Source organism: Gastrolobium bilobum, unplaced genomic scaffold, assembly GCF_033153095.1.
Source record: "Gastrolobium bilobum isolate Gb01-03AN ecotype WA unplaced genomic scaffold, APGP_CSIRO_Gbil_v1 utg13567, whole genome shotgun sequence".
Taxonomy (NCBI): domain Eukaryota; kingdom Viridiplantae; phylum Streptophyta; class Magnoliopsida; order Fabales; family Fabaceae; genus Gastrolobium; species Gastrolobium bilobum.
Window position 1 is genome coordinate 26,275 of NW_026896060.1, and position 19,969 is coordinate 46,243.

The following is a 19,969-nucleotide window of genomic DNA, read 5'->3' on the forward strand; positions in this document are numbered from 1 at the left end:
CTTTTTCGTCAAAAATTTTCGACGGAAATTCGATTGCGTCGAAGATTTTCGACTGAAAATGAATTCCTTCGAAAAGTAATACAAAAAAATAAATCAAAAACAAATTATATTATGAATATTTTGACAGAAATCCTATTCCGTCGAAGATTTTTCGACGAAAATCCGATTCCGTCGAAGATTTTAGACAAAAAATGAATTTCGTCGAAAATCAATACAAAAAAAATCAAAAAAGAAATTATATTCATGAATTTTTCGACGGAAATCCGATTTCGTCGAAGATTTTCCACGGAAAAGGAATTCCGTCGAAAATCAATACAAAAAACTAAATCCAAAATGAAATTATATTCATGAATCTTTCGACGGAATTTCGATTTCGTCGAAGATTTTCAACAGAGAAGGAATTCCGTCGAAAATCAATACAAAAAATAAATCAAAAATGAAATTATATACATGAATTTTTTGACGAAATTCCGATTCTGTCGAAGATTTTAGACGGAAAAGGAATTCCATCGAAAACCAATACAAAAAATAAATCGAAAAAGAAATTATATTCATGAATTTTTCGACTGAAATCCGATTATGTCGAAGATTTTCCGTGAAAAAGGAATTCCGTCGAAAACCATTACAAAAAAATAAATCAAAAACAAAATTATATTCTAGAAATTTACGACGGAATTTCGATTCCGTCGAAGATTTTCCACGGAAAAGGAATTCCGTCGAATACCAATACAATAAAATAAATCAAAAAAGAAATTATATTCATGAATTTTTCGACGGAAATCCGATTTCGTCGAAGATTTTCCACGCAAAAGGAATTCTGTTGAAAACCATTACAAAAAACTAAATGTGTCAGCCTGACCAAGCCTGTTACCTGTTATGAATATAATTTCAGCTTGTGGCCTATCTTATTTACAAAAAATAAAAGCCTGGGTGAGCCTGTTATCCTGTTTTAAAAAAGTAAGACAATAAAAATTTATCCAAACAAAATATACAATCAATAGTACTAGTAATTTCATAAATATTTATAAATTTAATGTATATCCAAATAGCATAATATAAAATAAAATCATTCAAAAAGTCTGTTTAATTAATAAAATAGGATGAAATGGATTTAGGAGAGAGAGTGAGCTATCACAAGTAGTATAAAAAATAAAAAATATAAAATAAAAATAAAAATTAATATATTAGGCCACTTGGAAATAAGCAAATCATGTTCATTGTTTATTCTATTTTCCAAAAAGAAAATAATAAATAAATCAACATTTATTAGACATTAAATATGTAGAATTGATTAATGCTTGAGATGTATAATATTAAGGGAAATATTTGATATAATTTTATTGATATTTAATTTTAATTTATTGCAGAATTGATTAATTTATTTAGCTGATAATGGTAGGTTTGAATCATGAAACTAATATTTTCCATGCTTGTGTATGTTGCTTGGAAAAGCAAATCATTTTTATTGTGGTTAAATAATTTATCATTTAACCCATTATGATTTCAAATTTTCACTTACACTCATTGTGGTTACAAATATATCATTTAAACACTTTGATAAAAATTCCAATAAAATATTATTTTATTTTATCTAGTTTTTTACTTGATATCATTGTAATTTTTTTTTTCTTCTAAAAATGGAATATCCTATTAACTCTTTTTTATATTTATTTATGTATGTTATATTTATTTTTTTGCCACACATATTATAATGATTAAAAAAATTAGACTAATTACCAAAAAAAGAAAAATAGACTTTTTGCTCTCTTACCTTCCCTCATTTCCCATTTTTTTCCGCTCTTTTAATTTTGAACAAGCTAAAAGGTCCCCTTTTGTCTAAGTTATTCACGACTCACACTTCTTTTTTCATATCCCATTCATCATTGTAACGCCTCGTATATATCCGGTAGTGTTATCATTACATCGTATTAAGCGGTGCTTAATTAAAAATGCGGAATATTCTTTTTCTTTTCAATTATGACGTCATTATAATTACCATCTTGATTACTTGATCAATTTTATAAAATATCTCCTGTATGTATATTGCAATAAGACATCTACTGAAATACCTCAATATATAAATAAAGTGTGTATCTAAAATCACGGATCTACAACTCGTAGTCCAGACCGTATCCTGATACATTATTACAACTCCAAATAAAACAAGACATAAACAAGTCTATGTGTCATGGACAACCTCCATGCTCACCAAATCAACAGTGTCTCAACAAGATAATCATAATCACAACACGAACTAAAAACATAAAGCAGCATGCATATCCAGCATATAACATGTCAGCATAATATAACAGCAAATCTAACTCAGCTCCGGCCTCCTGCCGCCTGAGGTCTCAACATTACCTGAACCTGAAATAAGCATTCCCCAAACGTGGGGTGAGATCTCTAAACAAGAAATCTCAGTAAGACAAAGGGTCCTCAAGGATCTTCCACCCCAAGCTCACTTACATGTGCAATATAAGTTCTAAAAGCATTTATATCATTATCAGTTCCAAAACTATGTAGTGCAACAGATATCTATGGCATGTGTGTAATCACTATTCTACTGGCCAGTGAAATGTAGGAATACGTCTATCTCCTACATGTAGTACAAGGAACACTGCTTGCACCTCACCCATAGCCTCACCCTATTGTATGTTCTACATACTCAGGCTTACCGTATAGGTGGAACACCTCCATGCATATCAACAAGGCACTAACATATAACAACTCAACAGCATTTCCAAAACATCAAAAGCATGTAACACAGCATGCATATACCATACCCCCATGGGACATGGTGGAACCACAACATGGCTAAACCGAGGACACGAAAGCTTACCTTGCAAGCTCACTATCCAATGCCAAGAGTCCTCACAGCTCAAGTCTAACACACAGCAGATCACAATCTGATTTAGGACCAGCAAGTGTATCAAGATACATAACTCAAAAGCATTAACATAAAGACTACATTTTCCTTAACGATTTACGTCTTAAGGCTTCCAACAAAGCCATAAGCCCTTAATCACCTGATTTTGGCTTAGTCCACTAATTACAGAAGTTCAACTTCATCAATCTAGGGTCCACAAACCCCCAATAGCCTACTGTACACACAACACAGCTACTGTTCTACGAAATCCCAGAATATCCGGATATTCCACGGGAACATATTCGGATATGCAATATCCGGATATCTCACTGTCCATATCCAGATATGTAATATCCGAATATACAGATTCCCATATCCGGATATCCAATATCTAGATATCCCAAAACCCCATATCCGGATATCATATCCAGATATCCAATATCCGGATATTCCACGGGCAGATATCCGGATATTTCACGACAGAATGCAACAACTGCATTTCGTGAAGATATCCTTCAAAGGTTGGGTTTTTATCGATTTTAAACACTTAAACATGCATTTCTAGGTGTGTTAAGCATTACCCAACAACAAGTTATCATCTTTTAGCCTTAACATGCATCAAGCTTCCATTTTTAAGCATTAAAACTCAAGTTAAAGGTTGGTGATCATACCACAACTCAAAAATAGAGGAGGGAGATGCTCTTGGAGCTCACAACAGCCACTCAAAGCTGACTCAACATGATGCACGAAAATGACACCAATAAGAGTAGGTTTTTCTTCACAAAGGTGACACTTTGAAGATCAAAATGCTAAGAATGAGACTCCCACCCTTCAAACACAAAACTCAACAGTTCAAACTCCCTCACACAGGTTCTCTAACTCAGAAAAAGCACCACAAACCCCTTCCCAAAGGTGACTCTCCCTCACAAAAGTGTTTAAGAGAAGCTTTCAAGGAAGAGAAAGCCTCAAAGCTTAAGAAATGGTGAAGAAAGGGATGAAACAGTGACACAATCCGACCAGCCACCAAAACCCACGAAGAAGAGGCAGTTTTCTAGGGCATTGTGCCCTTAGTGAGTGTATATATAGCCACTTAACAATTAAACACGCAGTATTAACTTAAATTGCTACGCTCAACATTTTAATCCCAAACTTTGGAATATGAAACTACACATTTTTCCAAGAATTATCATATTTTTATTATATTTTTTGGAGCATCTTTCCGGTACGCGCTTTTCATAGCCAGTATCAGTTTCTGGCACCAGTTCTCATTATTTGGACTTGAAACTCATTTTACAAGTCCTATATATTATTCTAGTAATTATCATGCACTTACATTAATTTTTCGGGATACTTTTTCGGTACGCATTTATACCGACTAGCAGAACCGGTATCTGCACTTTTCTTCCGAAAAACGACTTTCAACATTCTTAATCACTTACCATAATTATTAAAGCCTCTTAATAATTATTAGGGTCAATTATGAAATCATTTCCTAATTTTGCAATATTAATTAATTAAATTCCTTAATTAACAGTGCGGGTTCTTATAATCATGTTCTTCGTCTTTATTTCTCTCAAACCCCAATCCCTCTTCAACTATGTAGCGGCGCTGTTCAGAACCAGAACTTCCGGCGAGTGAGAGAGTACCGAAACAAAACCCTTTGGTTGTAAGAAGCCTCTACCCGGAAGGGACTGCGAACGATTGGCATCCCTCTGCCTCTTGAACATTTGGAGGTATTTTTGAATCGGTCTTTCATTTCTTTTCCTCTGGAATGGGAATAACGTGTACAGAATTTTTGTCGTCAATTATGTGTAACTCTTATTTTACCTTTGAATGCCCTCATTTGCCTCTACTGATCTTCTTTCTCTTTAATTTTTCTCATTTAAATAGTTGTACGGCCTATGAAGGGGGAATCAAAATCTTTAATTTCTCTTTAATTTGCCTAAGGGTGTTGGGTCATTTGAGCGAAAAGTACTTCGATGGAAAGGTGATCCCATTCACATTTGTTACCCAAATGCCAACTTTTGGTGCATTTCTACTATATCTGTAAATATGAGGTAACTGATAGAAATTTATTTTAACTTGTTTGTAAAACTAATTTCTTTTGGTAGTTTTTAGTGCTCCATTTGATTTGTGGTAGGTAATTATTTGCTATTTTATTAGGTTCATAGTTCAGGGCTCATAAAAGATCAATCAAGTGGAGCTGTTGAAGAGGATTTTGCATATAGATGTTTTGGTGGATAAGCTCTCGGTATTGGCTATAGACAGGTAAATATGTTTATGTTTAGATTCAAAAGTATATATAGATATATATGGGAAGATAATTAGTGATTGAATGGTTAGTGATTCATAATAATAAATGGCATATTGATATTGTTGAGAATTGAGATAGGTCAGTTTTCTAGAATACCTTAACTTCCTTTTGAAGGTCTTTGATATAATCCACAGCCAAGTCCAACATGTCGGCTGTGTTTGTTTGCTGCAACTGTAACTCATTAAATTTTATATGAGAGTACTTGCTTGCTTGATGTTGCAATCTCGTGTTTCTTACACTAGATTTTATAGTGGAGTCGTGTTAATTATTTTCAAATTCGTAACTTGTTATATTTGACTTCTAATAACAGCACTCATAAAGGAAGCATGCAGGACTTATGATATCCTTCTATCTATATTAAGAGAAGTGGAAAGAAACATTATGTTAGTATATATATATATATATATATATATATATATATATATATATATATAGCTAATGAGTTGGCTTGGGGTGAAAACATAGAAGATATGTGTGTGGATGACGTCACTTTATATATATATATATATATATATATATATATATATATATATATATATAGAGGTAGAATCATTTGACACCGGTGTCAAATTTGAAGTTTGACACCTCATCTGAGAGTCGTTAGATCAAAAAAGATCAATGGTGTCACATGCGTACAAATCAGAGTCGTTGATCTTTTTTGATCAAACGGCTCTCAGATGAGGTGTCAAACTTCAAATTTGACACTGGTGTCAAATGATCCTACTTCATATATATATATATATATAACTTACATAACTTATAAAACTAGTTATGTAAGTTATATATATATAACTTACGTAACTTATAAAACTAACGTAACTATATATATTGAAAATAAATTATTGTTGGCCTCTTTTCCTTCTTTTTTCCCCTCCCTAATTCATATGTTCATTAATCAACAATTTAAGTGCATATTGGGAATATCAGGGTGCTTACAAGGTTAGTTATGGGTTTCCAGAGTTGTTGGTGTTGTTTCTTGGCTAATTGCCAGGAAAAGGCTTTGAAGGTGAGTTATTGTTCTTACTAAAGATGTTCTTTCATCTCTTCCTCTCTCTCTATTTTAATGTTAAAAAATAAAAGGTTTCTTAGTATTCAAGGGCTAATCAACTTTATTATATTATATGCTCAAGCAATTCTTGCAACACTGGAAACTGATTGAAATTATGTGAAATTGGTATAGGCACATGATACTAAGATGCCACACGAATTCATTCAGCAACTGTTGAGTGATGAGGCCACTATGTAATTTTAACTCCTTCCCCACATGATATTAAGATGCTTTTCTCTTGACACTATCAACTAGTTAGATAGGATCTTTCATCTGGATGCTTATAGTATACCTGGTTTTATGCTCATATCATAGTCGACCACCTTGTTGCAATTCAATTACAAATGAATGATACAATTCTAATTGTTTTAACCGTGTGTTGCTATGATCTCAATTTTTGTTTACATTGGTTAGTGTGAGATTATGCAGTTCTTTGGTGTATTTTGAGGATAAAAAGTTAAGGAGAATACTTCCTGATATGTACTTACTTTATAGTACTTGATAAATTTTGTTTGTTACCACAAACTTATATCTACAACTTTTATCTGCAGACTGTTAATATGACCTTTGCAACAGTAAATTGTCAATTTGAAGAAGCCATTGGAAAATATGAGTAGGTATTTTTTGTTTTAATGTATAACTAAGATTATATATTATGTTAATAATGCTTACAGTCTTCTGAATGGCGATTCATCCTTCTTTTGGTGTGCTTTATATGTTATTAAATATTTTACATGCCTACAGGTACAGTTGCACAACAAGAGGAAAGGGCTGAACAATAATAGAAGAGGGCTCCACAACAAGAGACAAGGGTTGAGCAACAGGATAGTCTCATGGTTATCATGTAGAGGCGAATGGAAAAAATGGAGAAGCTTATCTGAAGGCTTCCTGAGGCATTATTAAATGCTGAGGATGACGACGAGACTCAGCCCCCTGGTCTCATGACCTAGGTGATGACCATGACTATGTAGGTCATTCACCAACATGACTTATGTATCTTGTTTGGATGTATATGACATGGACTATTGTACATGACCTATTGTACATAGACTTTTTTCATTAGTATATAAAAAGAACTTTTGTACACATAATTATATTAACATCAATATGATTTTGATATGTTATTTACTTTCATTATATTTGTTTATCAGGTGCAAAACATAAATCGATATTAATTTTGTAGAGCAAAATAAAAAAAATCGACAAAAAGGCAATTTCGTCGAAAATTGAGGCAATAGTGTTTTACGAAATTTCATTCATTTTATGTACAAATTGATTACAAAATTTTTCGACGGAATTTCATTCATTTTATGTCGAAAAATTTCGACGGAATTTGTTTTGCGTTGAAAACTATTACAAAATTTTTCGACGGAATTTCATTCATTTTTCGTCGAAAAATTTTGACGAAATTTGTTTTCTGTCGAAAATTATTACAAGATTTTTCGACGGAATTTAATTCATTTTCCGTCAAAAATCTTCGACGGAATTTATTTTTCGTCGAAAATTAATACAAGATTTTTCAACGGAATTTCATTCATTTTCCGTCAAAAATCTTCGACGGAATTTATTTTCCGTCAAAAATTAATACAAGATTTTTCGACGGAACTTTATTTATTTTTTGTAGAAAATTTTCGACGAAATTCTTAATAACGTCAAAAAAATCGCTACCCACGGAGAGATATTCGACGGCTTCATTTCTGTCGAAAACTTCATTTTCGACGGAATTTTAACCATTTTCGACGGAATTTTTCCGTCGAAAAAAATGCATTTTTTAGTAGTGTGTTTATCTCTCCAAGTGGGTATGCTAAACACACTCTCTTAAACAAGGAATGTCGGCGAAGTTCCCTATTTATAGAGAACCATCCCGTGTTTGGCCACTCCTTATTCTTCAACTTTCCGAAATTGGTACAGTACAACATGTGATTTGTAAGCACCTTCCAATTTGCACAGCTTCTTATGCGAAATGAATAGTTGAAGTGCCGATTTGTTTCATAAGGAAAAAAATGCCACCGAAAGTGGCTTTAGTTTTCTGTCAATTGGTACACACTTCTCCTACTTCATTCTAAAGAATAGTAGCTTACATACTCATCACGCTTCATTTTGAAGAATAATAGCTTTAATCATGAACCCAACGAGTGATGTCAGCTTGAACGATGTTGCTGAACAGGGAGATATAGAGGGTCTCTACACGGTAATTCAGGAGAATCCAAGCGTTTTGGAGGACATTGACATGATACCATTTGTTGAGATTATAAGATTGAAACCATCGTTTGCTGGGAAGTTGAATGGGCGAGGATTCAGCCCTATCCACGTTGCTTTACAAAAAGGCCAAAATAGAATGGTGATTCGCTTTGTTCAAATCAATAAAGACCTTGACCGAGTCAAAGGGAGGGAAGGCATAACTCCTCTGCATTTAGCAAGTCAAACCGGAGAAATTAACCTTTTAGCTGAGTTCCTGTCTGCTTGCCCGGATTCAATTGAAGATGTAACTGTGAGAAGTGAGACTGCACTGCATATTGCTGTGAAAAATAGACAGTACAGGGCTCTTCAAGTCTTGGTTGGCTGGCTCAAGAAATCAGTCCTGAGAGATGCCATGAAGTTAGAAAGAAGAATATTGAACTGGAAGGATGAGGAAGGCAACACCATTTTGCACATTTCAGCAGTCTTAGGTGACCCACATCACAGGTATCCTTCTATCTATATTTTGAACTTACTTTTGATTCATAACTATTAGTGAAAAAGAATATCTATCTGAACCACAGGTATTCTGAAGTCATCCTTGAATAAACAATTCAGTTTTGTTTCATTACTTCTGTCATCTCTTTTATGCAGATCCGATAGACACTTAACAGTACACCGATTATGGTGAAGATTTTATGTTGGGATATTCAACATTTTGATTAATAATGGGCTATGTAAAAATCATATAAGTGGAGGAACCCATGATTCTAATATCATAAGATTTTGAGTTGAGACATGATAACTTGTTACTTTGTTGGTGTTGAACTAAGTTAGTCCATTAGTAGTGGTCCCTGTTAGAGGTCAACTGATATTTTAGATGGCTAAATGATCTCTCTCTTTTCTTTTTCTTTTCTCTAATTGGAACATTAATCTCTAAAACTGAGAGGTTTTATAGTTAAATTTAATCTCTAACAATTACATTGTTCATTAATTTGATTCCTTGGTAGCACAGCCGCTTCAATTGTTGGTAAAGACTTTGAGGAATTTGAACTCCAAGAGTTTGGTAAACTCAACAGCATTAGACATAGCAGCAACCAATAACGCAGAGATGAAAAGCATATTAGTGAGAGCTGGAGCAAGACGTGGTTCATCAGTTACTAACGCTCCCTCTCTTGCAGACAAGCTAATATCAAAGATCACAAATATGGATAAAATAATCATTTATGTACTTCGCTCAATGAAGATAACAGAGGACCAACGCAATGCTTTAATGGTAGTTGCTGCTCTTGTTGCAACCGCAACTTTTCAATTTGCACTGAGCCCCCCTGGTGGAGTTTATCAGGCAAACGCCGGGGATAATAATGTGAACTCTATAATACAGTAGTAACAATTAGCAGTTAAATTTCAGTTAGATATTTTCAGTTAGTTTATAAGTTAGTTATTAGCTGAGTTAGTTATCAGTTAATCTCAGTTACCCGCTTTACTTTCTTTAACTTTCTTTGCTTCTGTATACTGGTATATAAACCAGTTCGTGATGTATATGTCATTAATTCAGTTTTCTCATTTCTTTCATCAATAATATGAGTTTAGTCAAGTTTCTTAATATGGTATCAGAGCTCAATTCAGAGCTCTGAATATCAGAATCGTTTCTTCAGTTTTAGATAATTCCATTGAAGTTCATCTCTCTTTTATGATGGCAAATCAAAATCATGCACCTCAAGTTCCTGCACCTCAAATTCCAATACCTCTTCCTGATTTCTTAACAAATCCAACCAATGCCTTTTATCTTCACCCAAATGAGAACCCTTCTCTGGTTCTTGTTTCACCACCCTTAAATGGCAAGAATTACCATACTTGGTTTAGAGCTATGAGAATGGCTCTTAGATCCAAAAACAAGCTTACTTTTGTTGAAGGCAGAATCAACATTCCAGAACCTGAAGATCCCATGTTCATCGCTTGGGATAGATGCAACACCATGATTCTTTCTTGGCTCCATAAATCGATTTCAGAATCCATAGCACAGTCAGTTTTGTGGGCTGATAAAGCTATTGATGTCTGGAATGATTTAAAAGAAAGATTTGCACAGTCAGATGTATTTCGTCTTTCTGATCTTGAAGATGATATTCTCAAAACGCAACAAGGAGTATTTTCAGTTGCTGATTATTTCACCCAACTCAAGAATTTATGGGAAGAAATGGATAATCTTGAACCTATTCCATCATGCAGATGTCAACCAGCTTGCAGCTGTGACCTTATAAATCAAGTGAAGTCAATAAGAGAAAGAAGTAGAGTAATCAGATTCTTGAAAGGTCTCAATGACCATTTTTCACACGTTCGATCACAGGTAATGCTTATTGAACCTTTACCAGGTGTTAATAAAGCATTTTCTTTAGTAATTCAACAGGAAAGAAAGTTGAATCTCGATAATGGATCAATCACTCAACCTGAGCAACAAGTTTTTGCTAATGCAATTGAACAAGGCAGAGGCAGGGATGGATTTGCAGGTAGAGGTCGTGGATTTGCAGGCAGAAGCAACTATGGAGGAGTTGCAGGCAGAAGAAACTATGGAGGAGGTAGAGGCAATGTATCGAAATTTTGCATTTATTGCAAGATGACAAATCATACAGTTGAAACCTTTTATAGGAAACATGGTTTTCCTCCTGGATATCAAACAAGAAGTCATATGGCTAATTTAGCTATTGAAGATTCACAGGAAGATACCATTGATCATTCTGAATCCACTTTGGGAGCAAACTTCACCAAAGAACAGCATCAAGAATTGCTGAATCTACTACAGAAATCAAAGGAAACCATTCCTTCACATGCCTCCAATATGGTTCAAACTTCTGTTTTTAATGTTGATTCTGCAAATACAGGTGAGAACCCTATTTTTTGGATCCTGGACACTGGAGCTACTGACCACATAGCTAATTCAACTTCCCAATTTTCTTTCATTAGCAAAATCAAACCTATACAAATCATAGTACTTGATGGGTCGAAAATAATTGCTTCTCATTCAGGCACCATTAGACTATCAGATACCATAACATTGAAAAATGTCCTTTTTGTTCCAAATTTTCATGTTAATCTGATTTCCATAAACAAACTCTTACATGATCTTTGTTGTTATGCCATTTTTAAAGATCTAACCTGTTCCATTATACAGATTTCATCAAGGAGGACGATTGGTTCAGCTAAGCTGTTGAATGGATTATACATTCTTCAACATGATGATGAAATACAAAGATATTCTGTCAATTCGAGTTCTTGTAATAATACTGTAACGCCCGGCCGCTTCAAGAATCAACGACTATCTCCACATACTAACACGAGACTTTTCAGTGTGCTTTTTCCTCACTCGCACACTTCCCGGGAAAACTTTCCAGGAGGTCACCTATCCCAGAATTTCTCCAAGTCAAGCACGCTTAACTATGGAGTTCTTCTGTTCCGGGCTACCGAAAAGCAGATGCATCTTGTTAGTATAGGTAGTACCAATTAATTCTTATAAGCTATCCCAAACTGTGCAGCCTCATACCTACATAGTCTTTCGAATCCCTCTCTTTCGGGTGTCGATTCGATTCATTCGTTCATGTAACCCCCAGCTGGAAGCCTGTCAGGAGCCGCTCCTTGTCCATGCCCTTTCGCACCGGCGATCACTCCCCGCCCTCGTCAGCCCTCGGGATGTTACAAATACAACCTCAGATCAAGAAGAAAATCACCCATCTGATTCTGTTCTTAAAGCCATGTACTTACATTTTCCCTTTATTTCTTGTAAAAATACAATTCCTTGTGATACATGTCATCTTTCAAAGCAAAAGAAATTTCCTTATTCTCTTAGTTCCATCAAAAGTATAAAACCTTTTGAATTAATTTATGCTGATATTTGGGGACCCTATTCTATTCCTTCAATACACAATCATAGATACTTCCTTACCATAGTTTATGATTTCAGTCGATTCACATGGATCATACTAATGAAATGTAAATTTGAAACTAGAACAAATGTCAAAAAATTTATTAGTTTTGTTCAAACTCAGTTCCAATCAACAATAAAAACTTTAAGAAGTGACAATGGAGTTGAGTTTTCAATGAACGAATTTTTCCTTAGCAAAGGAATTGTACATCAACAATCTTGTGTAGAATGGCCCCCACAAAATGGAATAGTTGAGAGAAAACACCAACACATCCTTAACATTGCTAGATCCTTATATTTTCAAGCCAATCTTCCATCAAACCTATGGTGTTTTGCTGTTACACATGTTGTTCACATCATGAACAGATTATGTTCTCCTCTTTTACAAAATAAATCACCATATGATTTACTCTATTCTGAACCTCCCACTTTAATTCATTTAAAAGTCTTTGGATGTCTTTGTTACACTCTACCTGAGCAATAGGAAAGAGAGAACGAAAAGAACAATGAAAATGGGTAAAAGTTTCAACATTATTCAAGCAATGAATTGGTTACATTCTTCTGACTTTTATACTTCACTTTGATACCCACATAGTACCCAAGATACATCCCACGTGACTCTAACTATCTAGCTCTAACTAACCATTCTACACACATGTGACACTAACTATTACAATCACTTACGCCATTCACTAACAGCCTTAAGCCCCTAACAATATAGCCTTAGCAATGTTCTTCATCAGTTACTGTACGTAACACTCGATCCTCCTTTGACAGGAACCTTGTCCTCAAGGTTCAAGGACGGATAGTGAATTTTTAAGGCATCTTCAGTCTCATGAAACAAATTTGGTAAGGTTGGTGCCGCACCATGTTCTCCACGAAACAGCGTCAAGACAGAACATGGACAGAAGGGGAAAAAATTGATAGGCAGCAGAGCTTGGAAAACAACAAAAATGAAGGGTCTTCCTGGGTCCCAAGGAAAATAATCCATACAGTTATTCTGACCTGACGACATCAACAACAAATAGTGGAAAATGGACATCATGTAATGGAATAGAATCCACTGGTAGTGTTTGGAAAACCCAATGTTGATCTTGTTGTGAATCTCTATAGCTAAAAACGTGGGTATGCTTTGGAATGTATCAAACAACCCTTGCATCCCCGCTAACGAACGATCTGGCTCAAAGGCAGGAATCTCCATGCGAACAAACTTCGACAGCGAACGCGGATCAACCGTTTGGGTCCTTCCATGACGATGTGGAAGTGAGTATTTGTCAATTGGATCAAGAGACGACCGAGAGATAAAAGACTTCGACGGTGAAAGCAGATCAACCGTTTTTTTCTTTCCATGGCTGTGTGGGTTTGAATGTGTCTCTGTTTGATCATGAGAAGGTTTATGATTTTCTTGAAAAACAACAAAAATTGATTGCTGAGAAAGCTGATGAAACAGGGGACGCAGACCCGCTGAATCACTTTGCTCATAATCTTGCACTGAAACTGGTTCTTGAGAAGATGGTTGAGTAGGTGGTTGTATGATCAGTGGTCTCATAGCAAGAAGATGCTTATTGATATTTTGCAACTGAGCAATCAACCAAGAAAACTATTTCTGGTTTTCATCGAACCCCTGTTCCATCTTCAACCTTAAAGAAGCAAGGTCCTTGGCAATTTTCTGCATAGCAACATCATCTTTGGTGAGCTGCTGCATTTGTATGATCTCGATGGTGTTCATGATGAAAGCACCAATGTTACACTCTACCTAAGCAATAGGAAAGAGAGAACAAAAAGAACAATGAAAATGGGTAAAAGTTTCAATATTATTCAAGCAATGAATTGGTTACATTCTTCTGACTTTTATACTTCACTTTGATACCCACATAGTACCCAAGATACATCCCACGTGACTCTAACTAACTAGCTCTAACTAAGCATTCTACACACATGTGACACTAACTATTACAATCACTTACGCCATTCACTAACAGCCTTAAGCCCCTAACAATATAGCCTTAGCAATGTTCTTCATTAGTTACTGTACGTAACAGTCTTGCATATGCATCCACTTTGAAAAAAGACAGAACAAAATTTTTTCCAAGAGCTTTTAAAAGCATTTTTCTTGGATTCAAAGCAGCCACAAAAGGATACCTTCTTTTAAACACTTCTACCAACACTGTCTCTGTTTCCAGAAATTTCATTTTCTATGAAAAACAATTTTCTTTCAAAACTCCTCATACCACACTCAGAAACCATAATCCTAATGTCATCACAAATTCATCACCAGATACCCTTGATGACCTCTTACTTAATTCCAATCGAACCAACATACCACATACTAACCATTCTGCAAATCAACTACATTACAACAGTAACAATCAGCCACAAACAATTGTCAATCCCTCATCCCCTGATTTCGCAAATTATCTTCGAAGATCTGACAGAATGAGAACTCAACCCAAATATTTGACAGATTATCATTGTCTTTTATCATCAACTGCTCCAACTGGTCAATCTTCCTTAGGTATGAATACACCACATCCTCTTTCATCTGTTTTATCCTATGACAAATGTTCAAATACCTTTAAACACTTTTGCTTAAATGTGAGCTCCCAGACAGAACCCAAATCATATTCCCAAGCATCCAAACTTGACTGCTGGAGAAAGGCCATGAATGATGAATTGACAGCTTTAGATCAAAATCAAACTTGGAAACTTGTTGATCTTCCTCCAGGCAAGATACCCATTGGCTGCAAATGGGTATATAAAATCAAATATAAAGCTGATGGCTCCATCGAAAGGCTCAAGGCCAGATTAGTAGCCAAAGGCTACACCCAACTTGAAGGAATTGATTATCTTGAGACTTTCTCTCTAGTTGTTAAGATAACTACTGTTAGAACTCTCCTTGCGATAGCCACAACCAAAGGATGGTTCATAGAACAACTGGATGTTAATAATGCATTCCTACATGGAGAATTGCATGAGGAAGTCTACATGTCTCTTCCTCCAGGTATGAACAGCACTAAATCAAATCAAGTTTGTCTTTTAACCAAATCTCTCTATGGTCTAAAGCAGGCTAGTCGCCAAAGGAACGCAAAATTGGTGTCTTTTATTCTGCATCTTGGATACACACAATCAGCAACTGACCACTCTTTACTGATTCGAAAAGATGGAACCAATTTCACATATCTCCTTATATATGTCGATGACATTGTCCTTACTAGCAATTGTCTTGCAGAAATCACACGTGTGAAGGAGCAACTTGATTCACAGTTTAAGATCAAAGACTTGGGCTCTCTCAGATACTTTTTGGGCTAAGAAGTTGCCCGTTCTAAATCTGGCCTTCTCATCAATCAGAGAAAGTATGCTTTGGAATTAATTTCAGATGCAGGACTACTTGCTGCAAAACCATATAAAACTCCCATGGACCCATCAATCAAATTACAGAAAGACCAAGGTGATGCCTATCATGATCCAGCTGAATATAGAAGATTAGTTGGACGATTACTCTACTTGACCACAGCCAGACCTGACATCAATTCTTCAATTCAACAACTTAGCCAGTTTGTAGCTAAGCCCATGATGATTCACTTTCAAGCTGCACTTCGTGTTTTAAGATGTCTGAAAGGATCACCATCCAAAGGAATCTTCTTTCCTTCTCAAAATCAACTTGCTCTCACTAGGTTCGCAGATGCAGATTGGGCATGCTGTGTTGATACAAGGCGCTCAATTTTTGGTCAATGCATCTTTCTAGGATCTGCCCTTATCTCATGGAGATCTAAGAAGCAAACCACTGTTAGCCGTTCTTCGTCAGAGGCAGAATACAGAGCTCTAGCCAGCCTCTCTTGTGAACTTCAATGGCTCTTTTTCCTCTTCAGGGACCTTCACCTTCCTCTGTCTAGACCTATTTCTGTTTTTTGTGATAACCAATATGCAATCCACCTTGCACACAATCCAACTTTTCACGAACGAAGCAAACATATTGACATTGACTTTCATATAATTCATGAAAGAATCACTACAGGTCTTATACATCTTCTGCCCATCCGCTCCACTGCTCAAATTGCTGACATTTATACCAAGGCTTTACATCCACTTCCATTTCACACTCTTTTGTCCAAGTTGGGGATAAAAGATATACATCTCCCAACTTGAGGGGGGTAATACAGTAGTAACAATCAGCAGTTAAATTTCAGTTAGATATTTTCAGTTAGTTTATAAGTTAGTTATTAGTTGAGTTAGTTATCAGTTAATCTCAGTTACCCGCTTTACTTTCTTTAACTTTCTTTGCTTCTGCATACTGGTATATAAACCACTTCGTGATGTATCTTTCATTAATTCAGTTTTCTCATTTCTTTCATCAATAATATGAGTTTAGTCAAGTTTCTTAATACTCTACTTCCCTCAATTCCACAGCTACTGCTACCGGAGGAAACGCCGGGACATCGGTCATGCCTGATACTGATTTCTTATTCATATCCGCTGTGAATACGTTTTCCCTTTTACTATCAATTATGACAATTAATCTTCTGATTTCAAGTTTGACGTTGGCCACTACAGTGACCGGGCCACTGCTCTGGCTTGTTCTTTCCTATCTCTGTTCTTTAAAGGTGATATCCCCTGCCTCTGCTATATCACATGCCATTTTCGTTTCTGTAATCGGGTTTTGCGTGATGCTGTCATGGATACTTATAAGACAGTTCAATGAGGTTCCAAGGATATTCCAAACAGGGAATAGTAGAGCAGGAAATATATGGTAGTTAAAGTATTTCTGCTAATTTGCCACTTTGTTTAGTTGATCATTAGGGGCTATATAATATTATTAGCCGAAATATGTAGTGCGACACACTGAATAGGGAACACCAATCAAGGTTTTGGGGTAGCAGATATAAGGTACTCAGGGCAATTGGTCAACCATATAAGTATTGTTTTTATATCCGTAATTTGTTTTGTAATTTGTGCTCTTTCAAATTATTTCAGTTTATGAATGAATCAACATTTTAACTTTGTAATATTTTGAAACTTGCGTGCACAATTGCTCAAATATTTTTTTTTCATAAATTTATACTGGCCTTGGTGCATAGTTAGCACAATTAAGGTCAATCCAAGAACTATGAGATAGTTGGACAATTTCAAAAGAAACTGATGTTTTGATCAATGAAGTATAACATATCATAAATGCCATAATTATACAAAACCTACTGAATAATGCCGTGCCCTTTAGGCAATACTATTTTATTCTTGGTGTCTAATAAGATCTTTGCTTGTGTAATAATTAATCAATAAAGCTATGTTCGTATGTTAAATTGTAATCTTAACGCTTACATCAATGAATAGCTATCACCATCTCCATTGAAACAAATAAAATAATTTGCACGTTCTTTATCAATTAATAAACCTGATTCTTTAATTCCTAAAGTAATAGTGTTTAATTTATGGGTTTTACTATTCTTCTGTCAAAGAAGATAGCATGAAAATTAAGGTGGGATCAATTTATTTATTTTTTTCTCTTTCTTGTTTTGGTGGGTCCCATTGCTGTTTGTGAGTGTAGTTAGAGAGAAAAAATTTCCTATAAAAGGAGATTAATAAACCTCTTAATTTATTCTCTCATTAGGTTTTCTTACAACATTTAGAATTATAGTCTCAAACTTTCAATTACAGTACTATATAATAATGACGTTAAATTTATTTTCTTATTTCGTAGGTTTTCATACAAAATTAAGAATTATGTTTTTAATTTCTAATGTAATATTTTTAAAAATGACACAAATAATAACAAACTATCAATGCCAACTAATTAAATTACAGTAAGAGTCGGAATAAGTTAGGTGGTCTTACTGGTCTATTAAGGGCATGTGACCTAACTTATTTTTTTTGTCTACTCTAACTTAACCAAATTAATAAACAAGTTTTCTTTTCAGCTTGAAAAAAAAAACATTTAAATCAATTAGCTAAGGCTTAAACCTTCAACTCTTTATAGTAAGCGTAAGAGTGAATGCAAAAAGGAAAAAAAAAAAGGCGCAAAAAACAAACAAAAACAAAAACTCACAAGCATAGGATCAGTTTTCTGAATGACAACTTTCCTGGAATCAACTTTTTTTTTTTAATTTCTGTTCCCGGGAACAGAAATGGATAGAAAACTCGTTTCGTAAAACCGGTTTATTTTTTGTTCCCGGGATGAACCGGATTAATTTTTGTGTTGGAGAACATAAAAAAGAATCAGAAAATTTCTGCTTTTTTGTTCCCGGGCACAAAATGAGAAACACTTATCTCTCTTAATCACTCTTCATCTCTATCATCATCACCACCACCACCATCATCCCAACACGACCACCGCCACCATCGTCGTGCCGCCATTGTACCACTAGTGCTGTCGTGACCACCCCCCCACCACCACGATGCCACCGCCACCATCACCACCACCTCCACCCATCACTACCACCATGCCGCCATCACCACCAGCACAACTACCACCGCTGCAACCACCACCACCACCATTATCACCACCATGCCGCCATCACCACTGTAACAACCCGTTATACACCGGTATTGTTAACATTAATTATGATATTAAGCGTAGTTACAATCACAGCAATTCATTTATAAAAATGCGAGTAAACTTTTTTCGTTTATTACGCGAGCATTTAAAACAATAAAAAGCGTAATAAATAAAAGTTGTGACCGTAACTATAAACTCTTTGCAGAATAATATTATAAACTACTTACTTATCATAAAACACTTCTCTCAAGTCACTAAGGGGTTCCCATAAACCCACTTAGCTTAAATCTCACATTTACATTTTCTACAAGCCTTTCATCTTTTAGTATGTTATTCTAGACTTAATTATCTTTCTAGAAAGTTCTTACACGAGTCATAAAGTTCTCGTTTGCTCCGGATATCGCTGTTTGAAGTTAGACAAACAAATCTGTCAGCCAACCTCAAATCGGCTCCAAACAGCCTTCACTCAATCAATTATTTTGGAAAATCCACTCAACCAATTGCTCTAAAAAATTTATACAGTAAAATAAACACCTCAAGCTTCAATTTGATATATCATACACTTAATTTTACCAAGAAACGAAGCGAAAATAATTTTCCCAATCTCGCAACAGATCAGCCGCATGTGCAGTGGCCACATGAGCAGTCCGTGTTCTCTTCCTTCTACAGGCCGAATCCCAACTAAGCATTTTCTCAAATTTTAACACCAGATATAGGACATCCCAAGCTTCAAAATGGCGTATGGGAAGTCCCTATCGGACTCCTCTGGAGGGAGATATTCTCTCCCAAAGTTCACCTAATTTCTGCTAATTTGTAGAAAATTCGCCAGAGTTTCCTTTGTTTTTCCAATAAATCCCAAATTGCAAAAGTGCTCTCTGTCCTCAATTTGTACCTAATAATCATTGGGTGGCACACAAGGACCAGCAATGCCTTGGTGCTCTTACAACTCATCATAGTTTATATCCAATTTAATCAATATACATCATTCATGCTTACTTTCTCAACTTGACTTATGTCAATCACATGATCCCATTTATATGCATTCTTTGAATCATAAAGCATCATTTATCTCCTAGAATAGGCCTATTGCCCTTTCATCATATTACATATTTCAATGTTACATCAAATCTCCATATTACAATTTACAACTCCTCCAA

The 19,969-nt window shown here is 35.2% G+C and overlaps 1 protein-coding gene and 1 long non-coding RNA gene across 3 annotated transcripts in view; both read left to right on the forward strand.

The window, feature by feature from the left end:
- Nucleotides 1–4,458: 4,458 nt before the first annotated feature.
- Nucleotides 4,459–7,309, forward strand: LOC133297545 (uncharacterized). 2 transcript variants are annotated; one of them, XR_009749656.1, is made up of 6 exons: nt 4,459–4,599; nt 4,757–4,923; nt 5,030–5,134; nt 6,108–6,186; nt 6,780–6,841; nt 6,973–7,309. It is a non-coding gene; the product is annotated as an uncharacterized LOC133297545 (long non-coding RNA). The 2 variants fall into 2 exon arrangements; XR_009749655.1 differs by lacking the exon at nt 6,108–6,186.
- Nucleotides 7,310–8,350: 1,041 nt separating this feature from the next.
- The window catches only part of LOC133297544 (ankyrin repeat-containing protein BDA1-like), a 63,511-nt gene continuing 51,892 nt past the window's right edge, over nt 8,351–19,969 (forward strand). Inside the window, exon 1 of the mRNA XM_061496714.1 lies at nt 8,351–8,890. Coding sequence (XP_061352698.1) covers nt 8,351–8,890 — 540 coding nt within the window. The remainder of the gene's footprint in view (nt 8,891–19,969) is intronic.